This window comes from Indicator indicator, chromosome 23 (assembly GCF_027791375.1).
Source record: "Indicator indicator isolate 239-I01 chromosome 23, UM_Iind_1.1, whole genome shotgun sequence".
NCBI classification, from domain to species: domain Eukaryota; kingdom Metazoa; phylum Chordata; class Aves; order Piciformes; family Indicatoridae; genus Indicator; species Indicator indicator.
In genome coordinates this window covers 9,068,628-9,084,313 of record NC_072032.1, presented here as the reverse complement: position 1 = coordinate 9,084,313, position 15,686 = coordinate 9,068,628, and the positions used below count along the sequence as shown (strand labels likewise).

The 15,686-nt window shown below is 43.9% G+C and overlaps 2 protein-coding genes across 2 annotated transcripts in view; both read left to right on the top strand.

Moving 5' to 3' along the window:
• TBC1D14 (TBC1 domain family member 14) overlaps nt 1-8,255 on the top strand; it is a 52,694-nt gene extending 44,439 nt beyond the window's left edge. Inside the window, exons 13-14 of the mRNA XM_054391490.1 lie at nt 5,545-5,803; nt 8,190-8,255. Of these exons, the coding sequence (XP_054247465.1) occupies nt 5,545-5,803; nt 8,190-8,255 (325 nt within the window). The remainder of the gene's footprint in view (nt 1-5,544; nt 5,804-8,189) is intronic.
• Nucleotides 8,256-12,871: 4,616 nt separating this feature from the next.
• Nucleotides 12,872-15,347, top strand: TADA2B (transcriptional adaptor 2B). The gene is made up of 2 exons (XM_054391661.1): nt 12,872-13,141; nt 14,355-15,347. Exons 1-2 carry the CDS (start codon nt 12,872-12,874, stop codon nt 15,345-15,347), a joined length of 1,263 nt encoding a protein of 420 aa, XP_054247636.1.
• The last annotated feature ends 339 nt before the right edge of the window (nt 15,348-15,686 follow it).

The following is a 15,686-nucleotide window of genomic DNA, read 5'->3' as shown; positions in this document are numbered from 1 at the left end:
GAGTAAACATTCATGTGATCAGTTGTTCTCTCTGAGCATGTTTATGTATTAAATGGAAAAAAAGAAGATAATTGCTGACTTGTGAGCAAAGAACTGAAGTGTTGAAGTCTGAGTGTACAGGGCACATCAATAGTCCCTTTTGCACCTTCTGTGGATCTTAAGAGCACTTGAAAGACATTTCTGTCAGGAGTGCTTGTGGATGATGCTGTTCAATGTCTTTGTAGTATGGATTGACAACCCTCCTAGTCCTAGCAGTTGAGGTAGCCCAGTCCTGTATTAAACCCTTTCTGCACCTATCTTGAGCTAGCTAACTTGTCCCACTCTGTCTTTAATTTTGTTAGACCAGTGCAGCTGGTATTTAACTAAGATTTAGGTATAATATTTAAATATATATGTCTCTGAATGTGTATATAAGTATGTGTATACATGTGTGTGCATACAGAAATCTGCTTTCTACTTCAAAATACTTCGATCCTTTAGGAAGCAGATTTAGATTTTTATTTTTAAAATACCCACTGGAAACTTGGCAAGCTGGACTTTGTGTGCTGTCTTCTTTGTTTCCATTAATATAGAAAAGATGTAAGGAAAAATCAGATGGGTCTGTGTTCTCCAAGTGAGTAACCATAGAGCTCAGGACTGTGGCAAATGTTGTCTGTAAGGTTGCTTGTGGCTGACAGTGAGTTTGCTGTAGTGCTGTTATCACTCCATTAAAACCAGAACTGCTTCCAGAAAGATGAGAACGTGGTTTTAGTTTGTTTAGAGCCAGGGAAGAACATGATCTGGTGTCACTCTGAATAGACAGACCTTTTGGTTGTAGAAATCTCTCTGAAGCAGGCTTGCTCTCACTACATTACTTCTGTTTAAATGTGCATTTGTTCTGAGCTCCAAAGGGATGCCTGCTCCTGTTCTGGTGGCTGGCATGGTTACTGTGCAGGCCTGTGTGCAGTAAATCTCAGTTGGTGTCAGCTCTGGGAGAGCTCCAGTAGCAAGTGGTGCACAGTCCAGTTGCTGGGAAACCCTCCTGCTGCAATTACAGTGGAATCAACTAGTCTCCTTTGTGTTGCTCCCTGAAAGCAGTTCCACAGGGAGCAGCAGTACAACTGGAATTCTTAAGTCACTTTGGAAGGGCTGCATTCCAAGATGGAGAGATGCTGTGCATAGGGATGGGTCCAGCTACATAGGTGATGTAATAATGCTGCTTTGGGTTTCCTTGGGACTTCTAGAGGGTTTAAGGAAAGGGCCTCCCTGCCAGTTTGGTTCCACCACTGCCTTCTGTGATGGGAAAACACCAAGGACATAAGAATTTAACTAAAACATACAGTGACATGATTACCAGTGGACACCTTTCCAGAAGGTGTCTCTTTTATAAAATAGGACTCATGTGCTTCAAGCACAAACTCCACCTGATAAATCTCATTGAAAGAATTCAAAAGCTAGACAGGCATTTCCTTTTTTTTTTTTGAAGAATGTAGAGGGAATCCAGTGTGAGAAGGCTGTAAAGAGCAATGCACAGTGAGGTTCACAGAGAAAAGAGATGAAATAGTGTGTCTGAATAACGCAGATTTGGCCTCTCAGCTCTGTCAGCTGATGTACCACAGGCTCTTGTGAGCAGAGCAGAATGTGGCTTTGCAAAGGACACATGCTGTCTATTTGTGGCCTGCTGCTGCTCTACAAACACCTCTTTATCCTGGCTCAGAAAAATGATTTTTGGCAATCATTATAGCCAAGGGCTTTGTTTGTACTGTTGGATTGATCAGTGGTCCTTTAGTATTACACTGACTGTGATTGTGCTTCATGAACCCTAATTTTCAGTTGACACCATATGCCTGTTGTGATAAAGGTCCAGGCTTTGGACACTCGTGGACATTTCTAGTGGGCACTTTCAGTGAAGTGTTTATAAGCTTCCCATCTGTTACATTAAGGAAAACATGTTTTATGTCATGCCAGTAACTCTCCATCCCTAAAAAAATGGAACTTAAGATGATGCCTTGAATGCATGCCTCCTTTGCAAGGAGGAGAGGCACTCTTAATTCTATCCAAAGGTACTTGGTGACACCCTGATTTTTTTGAGCTGATTTTGTTTCCAGACTCCAAAGGATTACAGGCTTCAGCCTAATTTACAGTGTGTTCATCCTTATGTCACTGCAGGTCAAGGTGGAATCCGGTGAAGTGTTGCACTGCTGTGTAGTACTCCTAAGTGAGAGCACAGGGCTTTTGGGGTGCTCCTAGCTGGTTGGAAATTGTTCAGAAACTCACACACTATTTGTATTAGATTTACATATTTTACAATGCAGTCAGATTTGCTGAGTGCCAGGAAGTTGCTCTGTTGCAGTTGGTTCTAAATAGTACATGATAATTAAGGTTTTCTTAGTAAGGAACAAAGTAAATACTTGGACTTTTTTTAGCTGTAATGTTTTTAAAGTTGTACTAAATAAAGTGTTACCATCAAGATCATTGCAGTAACTGTAAAGGAGCTCATGAGAACAGAGATGTCACTGTACAGTGAAGGCATGCATCAACACTTAGGAAGTTGCAGTCTTGGTCTCAAAGCAGATGTAGTTGAAATTGATACAAAGTGTAGCAAGTAAAAATTAGTACCCAGATGAAGCAGGAAAGCTCCAAGAATAAGTTTAAAATTGGAACTACAAATTAACTCAGAAGCTGCAGAAATATTTCTGTGCTGTTCCAGAGATCGGAAAGGAACCTGTAGTGCAAGAATATCCAAGATCTGATTTGGAATAGTGCTGCTATGCCTGAGCTGTACATCCAAAATCTGGCATACCTGGCTTCAGTGCTGTTGCTAACCATATTTTATCGAGCCTTTTATGATCAAAAAGAGGGAAAGAGAGGGAAGAGGAACAAAGGAAAGAACATGCAGAACCTATGATTATGATGGTACTGGTGCTTTGTGGTTTTGATAATGTTACGGTCATGCACTTTGCTTTCCCTGTGAGCAGCGGACCAGCCAGGGCTTCATACATCTATGTCAGAGTACACTTTCATCATAAGCAGGGCTGGGAGGAGTGGGAGCATCTGGTACTCAGGAGTTTTCCCCCTTCTTCCAAACAGCTAACAGCCAGTGTTCTGCATTTCCATTACTGTGCCACAGGACATCTCTGTGTGGATGGCTGTGTTGTCTGTGCCTGGCACTTCTCGTGAGTTGAAAGAGCTGCCGACAGAAAATCATCCTGCAGCACAGAGAGAGCAGATCTTCTGCAAGTTGTGTGCTAGTGCTGCTGAGAGCTGCTGTTCTGGCTGTTTTAGTCTAGCAGCTGCTTTAGTGCTGTAATGAATTTTAGCTGGGTTTCAGACCAGTAGCTCAGATGTCTAAGAAAAACTCTTTCAGCAGGAAATGTTTGAAGGGAGCAAATGCTGTACCTTTTCTTAGTGTAATGATCCCTACTGCTGTTACATTGCTTATTCTAGAGGGCCCAGGCTGTTCTAAGGGCTTGATACATTTAATTCCATGCTAATATTAATGAATTTGTATGATTACAAATCATGAGGAGATGAATGTCAAATACCTTATTTGATGTGACAGCTTTTTCGATGCGAGTAAATCTTTTCCACAGAAAGTAGTGTTCTAATAAATAGTTTTGACTACTTCTTCTGACAGTTAATTTTCTGCATAGTTGCAGATTTAGTACACTTGGGTTAATCAGGTTCAGTTTGAATCATGACAATAAAAAACTCTTGTGAATAAAAAGAGGTTAGAGAAAAAGAGCATTGTTGCTTATTTTTAACCAGAACTATTTTTCTGGCTGAGCATTTGCCTGCTACTTGGTGACCAGGAAAGGACTCTGATGAATTGCTTCCTATTACACTGTTCTTTGTCAATGGATAAGCTGTTGCTGTTTCCTGTGCATGTAGACAAAAAGCCTTAATTCTACTGTGTAGGTACTCTGTAGCAAGACATATTTGTGTGGTGTGTGACTGTGCAAAAGAATTGGAAGAGTTCAAACTCTGCAGCACATCATCAGCCAGTAATGCAAAGAAGGGGCTTGTATCATGCTGCTCTTAGACATTCATGTGGGTGTGTAAAGTACATGTATGAACAGAAGTGAGTGTTTTTATCCCAAGCTCTATCTCTTGCTTGTTTTTATGCTTCTGATTTAGCTTCTTGGAGAACAGAACTCGAACCATTTCCACTTTTTATAAAAACATTGCAGTAAGGTGTCTAAATAGGGGGGAAAAAAGTAAAATCTGAAGGATCCTAAACTTGTGATTGACCTCTTCATCAGAATTTGTGCAAGTGGTTAAGACTGGTCTTACTACTTGTAATAATATGTTTTCCCATTTACCTAAAGTGTGCTGGTTCACAGTGAAACTGGATGCTTGATGGCACATCATTCAAATAATCTTGTTTAGTAAAAAGCAGATGCTGCAGAAAACCTTTGGTTATTAGAATTTGCTATGGAAATGCCTTCATTCATATTCTGCCACCTCTATATATGTCTGTGTGCCCATATGTATCTGTTCCATTCTATTTTTTAATGTAAACACCAATTTTCTAATCAAAAGAAAAATGGAGCTGGTAGGAAGGAGTCTTAAACCTGAGAACCACTGTGGGGTTCACCACACTTGAAAATTGGTGTTAGATGCAGTGAAAAGGTTTTGATTAAATTTGAGTCTTTGCTGGCCTCTGCCGGAGGAAGAATTATTTGCAGTTTTACAGAGTTCATCTGTGGGAAAATGTTCTCTCTGTAAACTGAAGGAAAAAATTGCTGCAGCTCTTTTCCCTTCTATCCTATAATGTGATTCCAGGAAAATTAATTCACTTGCTGTTCGTGCCTTTTAGCAAGGTGTTGGATAGAGGAGGGAATGGGGAGCATCTTCACATTTCCTGGCTGCAAGGCTGTCAGCATTTTGATGAAGAAAAAAATTAATGAAGATACAATTTTAGCAGCTGGGAGGATGTTCTTGCTTCTTCTCTATCTTTAGTCTTTGGGGATCACACCTGTTAAAATATGCTGGACCACACCGGTCTACATGTTCTCTCTGGACATCCCTCAGAGTTCTCTCTGGACATCTCACGTGGTTCTCTCTGCTCATTAGAATTTAAACTGATCTTTTCTCCAAAACTTGTGTTATTACTTTGCCAGTCAATCAACCCTGGAACTCGGAGTTAATTTTGCACATCCCTTCATCTGATCCACAATATTCCCTATGCAGTGTGCCTTAAGGTTCAGATTTTTGTGTTCCAGCAGATAAAACTGCATCAGTCCTCAGCTCTGAAAGTATGATTAAATATGCTTTTGATTATACCTGTGGCCAATGCACATCCATCATAAAACCATGTATATTGTTTCTTCTGGTGTGACCCCAGAGAATTGGAGACCCAGATTCATAGCAAGATACCTTAATGTTTGTACAGTTTTATGTTGCTTCGTATATTGGTATGCTGCAACAAACAGAAAAAAAAGGAATATTCAGTTATAAATGTTTGAGAAGCCTCAAGCTTACTGATCATCACTCTGTACTTCTCTGAGCATCCAAGACATTTTTCTTGTCCAGTAACTCTGAAATTTCTATTCTGTTTTCCAGGATATTCACACTGTACAGCAAATCTTTGCCATTAGACTTGGCTTGTCGTGTCTGGGATGTGTTCTGCCGTGATGGAGAGGAGTTCTTGTTCCGTACAGCTCTGGGAATATTAAAACTGTTTGAAGATATTTTGACCAAAATGGACTTCATTCATATAGCCCAGTTTTTAACAAAGCTACCAGAGGACTTGCCTTCAGAAGAATTCTTCACATCTATTGCTGCCATTCAGATGCAAAGTAGAAACAAAAAGTGGGCTCAGGTAAAGAGGATGTTAACCTGCGAGCAATAGTCTGCAGAGAAGGAGAGAGAGGGTCCTGTTCTGCCAAGTACCCCAAGTAAGAGGGGTTCTTAGCCAGTGGTTTGCAGTCTGTGGCACATAAAGGTTTAGTGGTAATTATCACAACAGGTAGAGGAGGAGCTCAGGGTAACCTAAGCTAAGTTATCTTCCTCAGTCTCCTCATCAGCTTCACTCTGACTGCACTGGAATTTGCCAGATTCTTTTCAATTGTTGTGGAAAACGGAAGAAAAAATGTTTCTGAACCATGGTACAGACAGTTCTCAGAGCTTTAGCATGCTGTTGGTTTTGGCTGATCTCATACCAATCTTGACTTCTGCACCAACTGGCTTTCTTCACCAGCTAACTCCATTGCTGAGTAAGTTCCCATGTGGAAAGCCTGTTCATTCTCTGGCCTGCCATCCTTTTCCAAACCAGAAGTGAGTAGGGGCTCTGAGTTTACTCGCATAATGTACTTACTGGGACTGCTTAGTTGCTGAGGTACTGCTACTGGAACTGGTGTAGAAATGTTAGCAAGGCAAAGGGAGTATGGGATTTTGTTTCTATTACTATATGCTGCCTGTGATGGTTTCTTACCTGTCTCGTTGGTCTTTAAAGTTCACCAGAAAGAGTTCAGACTCAGAAACCTGAACTTTGCTAGGACAAAGAGTTTTTTGGCAGTGTGTGAGTTGGTTGCACAGGTGGACTCCTATTAGTACTGGGTATGAGTCCCACAGTGTGCTTAAGAGGTCTGTCTGCAGTTGGGATGTTTCCTAGCTAAAAATTTTCTGCAGGGAAATAGCTTTTCAAATTAGCAAAATAAACCTGAAGAGTGATGGCTGCACTGCTTTAAAGATAAGCTCTTAAGTGGGCTGACTGACGCAGTCAGTGTGATTCCCAGAGGATGCAGAATGCTCCCAACCTTAGAAAAGTGATCTTTGTGTTCTCATCTCTAGCATCATCTCATTTGGTTTCAGTAACTGTGCTGCATGAGCAGGCAGCAGAGCTTGAGGTGCTGCTGCTTAGTAGGTGTGTATTTAACTGTAGAACTCAGAAGGCAAATTGAGCTGCACATCTCAGCAGTAGGTGTAGTTGGCACTCAGAAAAACACCCACTGAGTGAACTTTTCACTTTGCTGTGCCGTGGTAATTACAATCCTGTTATCTTGGCCAACGCATTCTGTCTTGCTGTTGTCTAAAGAGGATGTATGTAGGACCTCCTCTAAAATTTTACAGGCTTCTTATGAAGCTGGCTCTCACAGTCTTGGTTCCTTCATCAGGTGGGCTGGTGTGTTTTTCATCTCGCTCCATTTCTCCTTGGTCACTGAAGACTGAAAGGAGTCCTGGTAAATGTGGACAGCACTTCTAGTAACAAAGACTTTGGTTATCAATAGGAAACCTGCAAGATCTGTTGGTGCTCTGGAATTGCTTAGAGAACTCCAGGGCCTTCTGCTAATACAGCTGCAGCCTCAAATGGGAGTGGATGTTGTTACACCTACAGCTCTAGCAGCAGAGGATTAGGGGTGCTACAGCACACTGGACTGTTTGCTCTGTAGTCTGCATGCTTCAAATCTTGGCTCCATAAAGTTTTCCAAATCAGTAAAGAATCTGAGCTCTGTTGGCTCTGATGGGGCAGAAGTTTGTTTGAAGTCAGTCAGAGGGAGGAAAGAAGGCTCCTTACTCATAACTGTAATTATCTGAGATGAAAGAATGTCCCTCAATACTTTCAGTTCTAGGGTGGTTCTTGAGGAGGATGCTGAACTTCTTCAGCAGAGACTTAACTATAGGGCAGGGAGTTCATCAAGCAGCATGAGAAACTGGCTCTTGTTGTGCTCTCTGTACAGGGACCAGCAAAACAAAGTTATGCATAGGAAATAGAAATTTTCAGTGTAGATGCAAATGTGGACTTCAGAAAAAGATGTGAGTAGATCTGGAGACAGCCATGTGGTCTAGGCAAGCACCCATCAGTGCTCAGGTGATTCTGTCATGAACTCTTAAGTGACGTCACACTGCTCAGGCTGTTTTCAGACACTCCATTTATCCTGAGAATTACAACTTCTCATCAGGCAGCATCCTTTCATGGTGCTAAACTTGTGTAATCTGGGTAAGAATCTCCTCTCCAGGCTTCAAAAGTGAGTGCTGGGGGTTACTGAGTTTAAAAATTTAGATCTGTTGTATCTACCACGCCACAAGGACTTACAGGAGAGGTCTCCATCAGTTGAGACGTTCTCTAAATTTAATTACATTTAAAATGATAATTAAAATAATACTGCTCAAAGAGAATTAAATTGAAAACTCTTCAGACAATGATTAATGGAGTCAGTTTTAAAATCTAATACTTCTTTTTCTCTCTCCTTCCTTGAAATGTCTAGATACTGGCAGCTCTGCAGAAAGATAACCGGGAAATGGAAAAAGGAAGCCCTTCACTCAAACGTTAACATTCTGGTGGCCTCCAGGAACTCACAGGAAAAGCGTTAAAGTGGCAGAAGTACTGAGGACTTTGACATGTGTGAGCCTGCAAATCAAAGTGTTATTTCAGAGTTCTGTTTAGTAGTAGGATAGCCTTAAAGGGGAGAGAGGAAAAAAGAGAAGGAGGGGAGGGGGAAAGGAAGGAAATCAGGAAATAAAACCCTTAAAAATTAAATCTAGGCGTAGCCTTAAACTTCTAGTGGAATGAGCATTTGCTGTGGACAGCATTACACATTCTGTGCTTCTGATCAGGGCAGTGAAACTAAACGTTAAGGGTGGGTTTTGAAGTGTTTTTTTTTTTCTTTGTTTTAAAAGACTGGGCATTCAGCAATCTTGGTTGCTTTGAGAGCTATTTCCCAGTTTCATTCTCGGGCAGGTTATATTTCCCTTACCTGTTAAGGTAGCTGGGTCTGGATTTTAAATAACTGGTGCTGGAATTTGTACTTAAATGTTGTGAGGACCATTTCTTTAGAAATGCTTCTTGTTTTGTAGGCTCTGGGTTCCATTTACCAAAGAAATCATGTAGACATAGCGCTACATTCCATTCTTTAATGAGAAAAAATTAAGTAGAAAGTAAACTTGGAATAGATGTCACGCTAGCAGTGCAGAACCAATTATTCTTCAAGATGCCTTGGAAATCTGTGTTTCCAATCTGGATGCACGTGGAAGAAGTTCCATTAGTCAGACCTGATTCCAAGTGAGGGGTTTCTAGTGCTAAGCTGGCATCATTTCCCAGTTGTATTCTTTCCTCTGTTTAACACCAGGGTCACATACTACTTGATGTACGTTCCCATGTCTCCCTCTTCTGAGGCACTGCTGTTTTGGGGCGTGCTTGCCTACCAGTTACTTAGTCCTGTGCCATCTCTCCAGTTATGCTGATAAAACTGTGGGCTGAGCAGATAACTGAGAAATGGTTCAGAGCAATTTTTCTAGTTATTTTAATCTCAGCTCTGCTCACTGGCAAAACTGAGGAGGAAGAGTGCAGAGGAGAAGTTACATAAGCCAGCACTGCTGCTGAAAAGGTTCTGTGGGATGTCCTGAAGCTGCTGCTGCCACAGTGAGAAAGCATTATGTAGAACTTTATGTAGTCACAAGTGAAAGAACTTTCTTGGGGAATGTGCCAGACAAGCACCATCAGGATGAGTAGTAGCTGTCATTTACTGGCATTTTATCCAGCCTCTGATGCATGGGAGCAAGTTACAGAAGCAGGCAGACTGTGGTCACACGGTTCTGTTGTACAGCTTAGGTCCCCTCTGCATTCAGATGAATGTTCAGCTGTAAATCATGAGTGCCTCTGATTTACAAGAATGTTTCATATCTAGTGTAAAACCTCTTTTATAAATAATGATGCTCTTTGAAAAGGGAAACTCAACTGAAGCAATACTTGTGTGAACTGTAAACAGGCCTTGCAACATCCTCTACCTGTATGGGCAGTGGTTTCCCAGTACTCTTCATTCTGGCTGATGCTGATTATTTTTGGCATAGTCTGAATTTAAAAAGAAGAGAATAATAGTTGCACACTGCTCACCTCTACATAAACTGTAAAGGACTGTGGGACATAATCAAGATGCTGTCCTTTTGTTCAAACATGGTTTCTGCAAGAGATAGCTTGTTGTAATATTCAAAAGAGTGAGAGCAAGATTCCCTGGTGAGTGAGGACTCAAAATCACTTTGGAAGATGTGTAATGCAAATGCAGCTTGCAAGTTTGATACCTCACTGACCTCTTTTCCTGTCCACGTTGTGTACCTGGCATAATGGATGTGGCTTTTTGTTGGCCATCTTAATTCCTCTGTAAGACAACTTCTAGGTCATTGCTTACTGAAAACAGGCATGAAGGTCTTGGTATGAAACAGGTGTTAATTCTCTCAGAATGTGTCCAGCTTGGGTTTTTTAATGGCTGGTATTTGGATGCTACCCTGCTTTGGTGTGCAATAGAGAGCTGGAAGGTCAGTAAGTGTTTTTTAATCTTACTTTTTTCTATTGCCACAACAAATATTGCCTTTCCATGAAGGATATGAGAGGCCTACCATCCGAAACGTTTGCACTACGCTTTTACACCGTTTATTAAACACAGAGACAACATTTTTCCTTCAGTATACGTTTTTAGGTGGTACTGTAACTGGTTTTGTGATTTAAGTCTTCATTGCAAACTACATTTGTATTTCCTTTTCAAACAAGTCTACAAGCGTGGCTCATTTGTCTGGTTAAAATGCATTCTTTAGCCACTAGATACCTTTGCAGCCATTGACAGCCTGTTCTCCTTGAACTCTTCTCAGTAAGATGTTGAATGTAACAGTGGAAATGGGCATAGCTGTGGGGAAAAAGGCCTGCTGCAACACTTGTGCACTGTTTGTTACCTGCAAATATTGTTTTGTGATTTTTTTTTTTTTTGATCTTTCAGTTCTTCTAAGATGTATATATTTTCTAAACGATTTCTTTGTGTATATAGGGTATGTTCTTTAATGAAGAAAAGCAATGCAATAAAGAGCTGTGCACAGTTCATTTTCAAACAAAAGACATTTGAAAAACAAAAACAACAATAAAAAAAAATCACCTGCCTAAAGATGCAATTGTTTCAGCTTCTCAGTAACTTGATTTGAAGGTAATGCTTGAATTTTGATAAAAACAGAGATCATTAAGGACATAGAATTACTTGCCACTGAGCTTTTGAAGTTTCTTGCAGCATACCAAATCTCCTAATTAGTTGTTAAGGAAGATTTCTATAATAAATTCAGGGATTGCATAAACAAAATTGACAATTTTATTGTTCAGGTACTTGAGAGTGTCTGTAGCAAGATGCATGAGATTTTCTTTTGTGGAGAAGTGTCCCCATCAAGCAAACTTTCTTTTCTTCATGGGTTTAAGGACAAATAATGATGCCTGCAACTACCACTGTACATGCAGCAGATTAGAGAGACCAGAAAATTTCAGCCAGATTTGGAATTCTGTACAACCTGCACTTTACTATAAAGTCATTTTTGCAACTTCAAACAGCAATCAGTCATTAACATTATTTCATTTAGTAAAGAATTTAATTTGGAAGAAAAAGGTACCTTGGACCAGCTTCTTTTTGAATTGTTTTAAAACCCAGAATGACACAGAGAAGTGTTGATGCATCCTGTGTACATCATGTTTAAATTGGTTTTATGTAGTTGTCACGTTTGTTTTGTTCAGATTGTATCAAACTGGAACTTTTTTCAACTGTAAATATACGGTTTTGTTAAATAAAGTCATGTAAAGTTCCCTTATCATTTATTGTCAGTGTAATTCGGAAATTCAAGTACCTGTCTGTTTCTTCACAGGCTTCTGTAGCAGTTTTTGTCTGTCCAAAGTCAGGACTTGGGCACATGTAAATATTGCAGGTTGAGGGGTTTTTGGTGGTGCTTTGTATGTCATGTATGTTGGAGTCATCATGGACATCATATGGAGTATGATGTCGTGTATTCACAGATTGTATTGGGTTGGAAGGGACCCTCAAAAGTCATCTCATCCAACCCCTCTGCAGTCAGCAGGGACATCTCTAACCAGATCAGGTTGCCTAGGGATGGAGCCTGAGCCGCATCCCTGGAGAACATGTTTACCATTCTCATTGTAAAGAACTTCCTCCTTATGTCCAACCTCAATCTCCCCTGCTCCAGTTTCAAACCATTGCCCCTCATCCTGTCACTGCAAGGCTTCTAACCTGGCTGACAATGTGCACTGATAACTTTCTGAGCTGCAGGAGTTCACCACTGAGCTTGTTACTCTTGTTGCTGCATTTCTGATTCTTTCATCTTCTCAAAGCCCATGACAGGTTCATCCTTTGCCTGTTCTCCCTGAGCTTCTGAGGTGGTTTCAAGGTTTTGGATTTCTGGAGGAGTAGAAATTCTTGTTCTGCCTCAGAAAAAGTGCTTCAGTTTAAAATAATGACAATAAAGCTGCGAGGGGAGAAAAACATCATACATCTCCTGTTTGATACTGAGTGGTACATGTTAGGGTAAGAAATTGATTTGTTTCAAAGAAGTTTTAGAAACCTTTTTGGCAGGAGGAGGAAATTATGATGGGACAGACCGGGCTCCATCCGCGGCTCAGAGAGGTGCCTGACCTCCTTATTCCGTTCTTGGGCCTGGATGCGATCCACAGCCTCGCTTCGGCGGCTCTTCGGGCCCCAGCGACTCCCCCAGGTCAGCTGGGCTCGGCTTCCCGGGCCCTGCCGCTGCCTCCGAGTCGGGGCTGCTCCCCGCTTCCCCGGTTGCCCAGGCAACGCGGCTCGGCTCCGCCCCTTTCGCCGTGGCTCCGGCTCGGCCGCGCCCCTTGGCTTCCGACTACCACTCAGCGGCGAGGTTGCTCCGGGTCGCCTCTCTCGTTGGTCGTCGGAAAGGAAGACGGATCCCAGTTGACCAATCCAGGCTGCTCATCCTTTTTAATACCCCTCGCGCCCAGGTGCATTGGCCCCATTGGCCGGGGATCCGGGAGGGAGGCCAAGCCCTTCGTGCCCATTGGCCGTCTGCTGCGGGGCTCCGCCCGTCGGGCGCTCTGCCATTGGCGCTGCGGGCGCAGGGGCGTGCCAGCGCGTGCGCGCGGGCTGCGGGCGGGCGGGGTAAGATGGCGGAACTGGGGAAGAAGTACTGCGTGTACTGCCTGGCCGAGGTGAGCTCTTTACGCTTCCGCTGCACCGAGTGCGCCGACATCGAACTCTGCCCCGACTGCTTCTCGGCGGGCGCCGAGATCGGCCCGCATCGCCGATGGCACGGCTACCAGCTTGTCGACGGCGGTCGTTTCACCCTCTGGGGCGCCGAGGCCGAGGGCGGCTGGAGCAGCCGGGAGGAGCAGCTGCTGCTGGACGCCATCGAGCAGTTCGGCTTCGGCAACTGGGTAAGGGCAGCAGGCGCGGGACGGGCTGCCGGTGGTGGGGCGTCTGCGTCCCACCTGACAGCGAGGGAGCAGTGCCCAGCGGGGCAGCGCCGGCCCTCAGGCCGCGGGCGGGCTGCCCTCCTGCGGCGGACGCTCCTCGTTGCCGTGGGAGAGTGCACCGACTCTGCCCGGGGTGGCGGTCGTGGGGTGCCTGGAGCTGTGGGCCGCGCTAACCGGCCGGAGGGAAGGCACCGGCCTGGGCTGCGAGGTGCCCGCAGGGGCGTGCGTGGTGCTGACGGGAAGCCCCCGTGTCACGGCCGCTCTGCAGAGCCCCAGCGCCGCGGGCACCGCATCCTCCATGGTTGGCGGGTGCAGGCGGCTCCATGCCCGGTGGTAACCTCAGGGCCCTGTGTGTCCTGCCTGCAGGGCAACCATTGGGTAAGGAGTGCTTCGGGCTCTCGGACCTCGACCTGTCGCTACCTGAAGTTCCCTCATGGCCCTTCCCCTAGACTGTTTGTTATAGATGTTGCACCCTCCTCAGCTTTCCAGTGTCCAGGCTTTTGCTTCAGTAGGTCCCAGCTGTAAGTGTGCTGCTTGCCCTCTCTGCCAGTGTGCAGCTGACAGAGAAAAGCATCATCATTTGGTTCATTAATTATTACTTCATTACGATTTGCTTCATTGAAACTAAAGACTTTCAAGATCTTCAAGTTTATGATCATCATAGTTTGGTTTAGTTCTTAAATATGTAGAAAAGAGCAAATACTACTTGTCTTACTCTAAATGCTCTCTGTATTTCTCTGATACTCTGAATGTGCTTTGTGAATGAGTAGAATCCAAACAATGTAGTGATGTTACTCCTGGTTCAGAAGTTGGCTTCCTGGTGTGGATGGTGAGCTGACTTCCTGAGAGAGCCATGGATGCCCAGGAACCAATGTGTAGATCCAGTATCTGAGTGGCGTTCCTGCTGCTAGAGGATCCCACGTACTTTGCCTTGGTGATGTTTCTGGTGCTGTTGTCACAGCTGATGTGCCCCTGTGCACTTCTAAATGCTTACTTGGACCTAAAAATGCGGGTCTGATGGAAATGTGGATAATTTCAGAAGTTGCTAGAGAAGTTCAGGTATTGTGAGTTGGCTTTTGAGGATGAAGGAAGAAGTCATGTTCTTTCCTGGGTGCATGTTCTGCTGGAGGAGTAACAGGAATCATTTTCTCACTCCTCCTTATTTTCTGTTTAGGAGGACATGGCTGCTCATGTCGGAGCATCCCGAACGCCTCAGGAGGTGATGGAACACTACGTGAGCATGTACATCCATGGCAACCTGGGAAAAGCCTGCATCCCTGACACTATTCCCAACAGAGTGACGGATCACACCTGCCCCAGCGGCGGCCCGCTCTCTCCTAGCTTGACCACGCCGCTGCCACCCTTGGACATCTCGGTGGCTGAGCAGCAGCAGCTGGGGTACATGCCGCTGCGGGACGACTACGAGATCGAGTACGATCAGGATGCAGAGACTCTGATCAGCGGCCTGTCGGTGAACTACGACGATGACGACGTGGAAATAGAGCTGAAGAGAGCTCACGTGGACATGTACGTGAGGAAACTCAAGGAGAGGCAGCGGCGGAAGAACATCGCGCGAGACTACAACCTGGTACCGGCCTTTCTGGGCAAGGATAAAAAGGACAAGGAGAAAGCGCCCAAACGAAAGATCACGAAAGAAGAGAAGGAGCTGAGGCTGAAACTGAGGCCTCTGTACCAGTTCATGTCTTGTAAGGAGTTTGAAGACTTCTTCGAGAACATGCACAAGGAGAGGATACTTCGGGCAAAGATTCGGGAGCTGCAGCGGTACCGTCGAAATGGAATCACCAAAATGGAAGAGTCAGCAGAGTATGAGGCAGCCAGGCACAAACGGGAGAAGAGGAAGGAGAACAAAAACATAGCTAGCTCCAAGAGAGGGAAGGAAGATGGTAAAGAAGGTGAATTTGCTGCCATTGAAAACCTGCCTGGCTTTGAACTTTTATCAGACAGGGAAAAGGTGCTGTGCAGCTCTCTAAATTTGAGTCCTGCACGTTATGTGACTGTAAAAACCATTATCATTAAAGACCATCTCCAAAAAAGACAAGGAATCCCTTCCAAGAGTCGCCTTCCCAGTTACTTGGATAAGGTACTGAAGAAAAGGATTTTAAACTTTCTAACAGAAAGTGGTTGGATATCCAGGGATGCTTCCTGAGACTCAGCTGATCTGAAAGAACACAGCAGAGGCCCAGTGCAGCCTCCACAACTCCCTTATGATTTTCTTTTCCTTCCCTCCCCAAAGATAGAGAAATTATGTCACTTAAGAACCACCAAAAAACGCAAGCACATAAAGCCCTGCAGTGTTCATGATCCATAGTTCAGATAGACTTTTGCTTTGGATCGTGGAAAATACTTAATTGTGAAACTTCTGCACTGGATTCACTGCTTTTGGTACATCATGAGAATAGATCTCTTTCACGTGAACTTACCTGAGTCCAGTAGTCTCTGAGGAGTTACTTTACTCCTTTCTGCTGGATGCATGAGTATCAGTGTA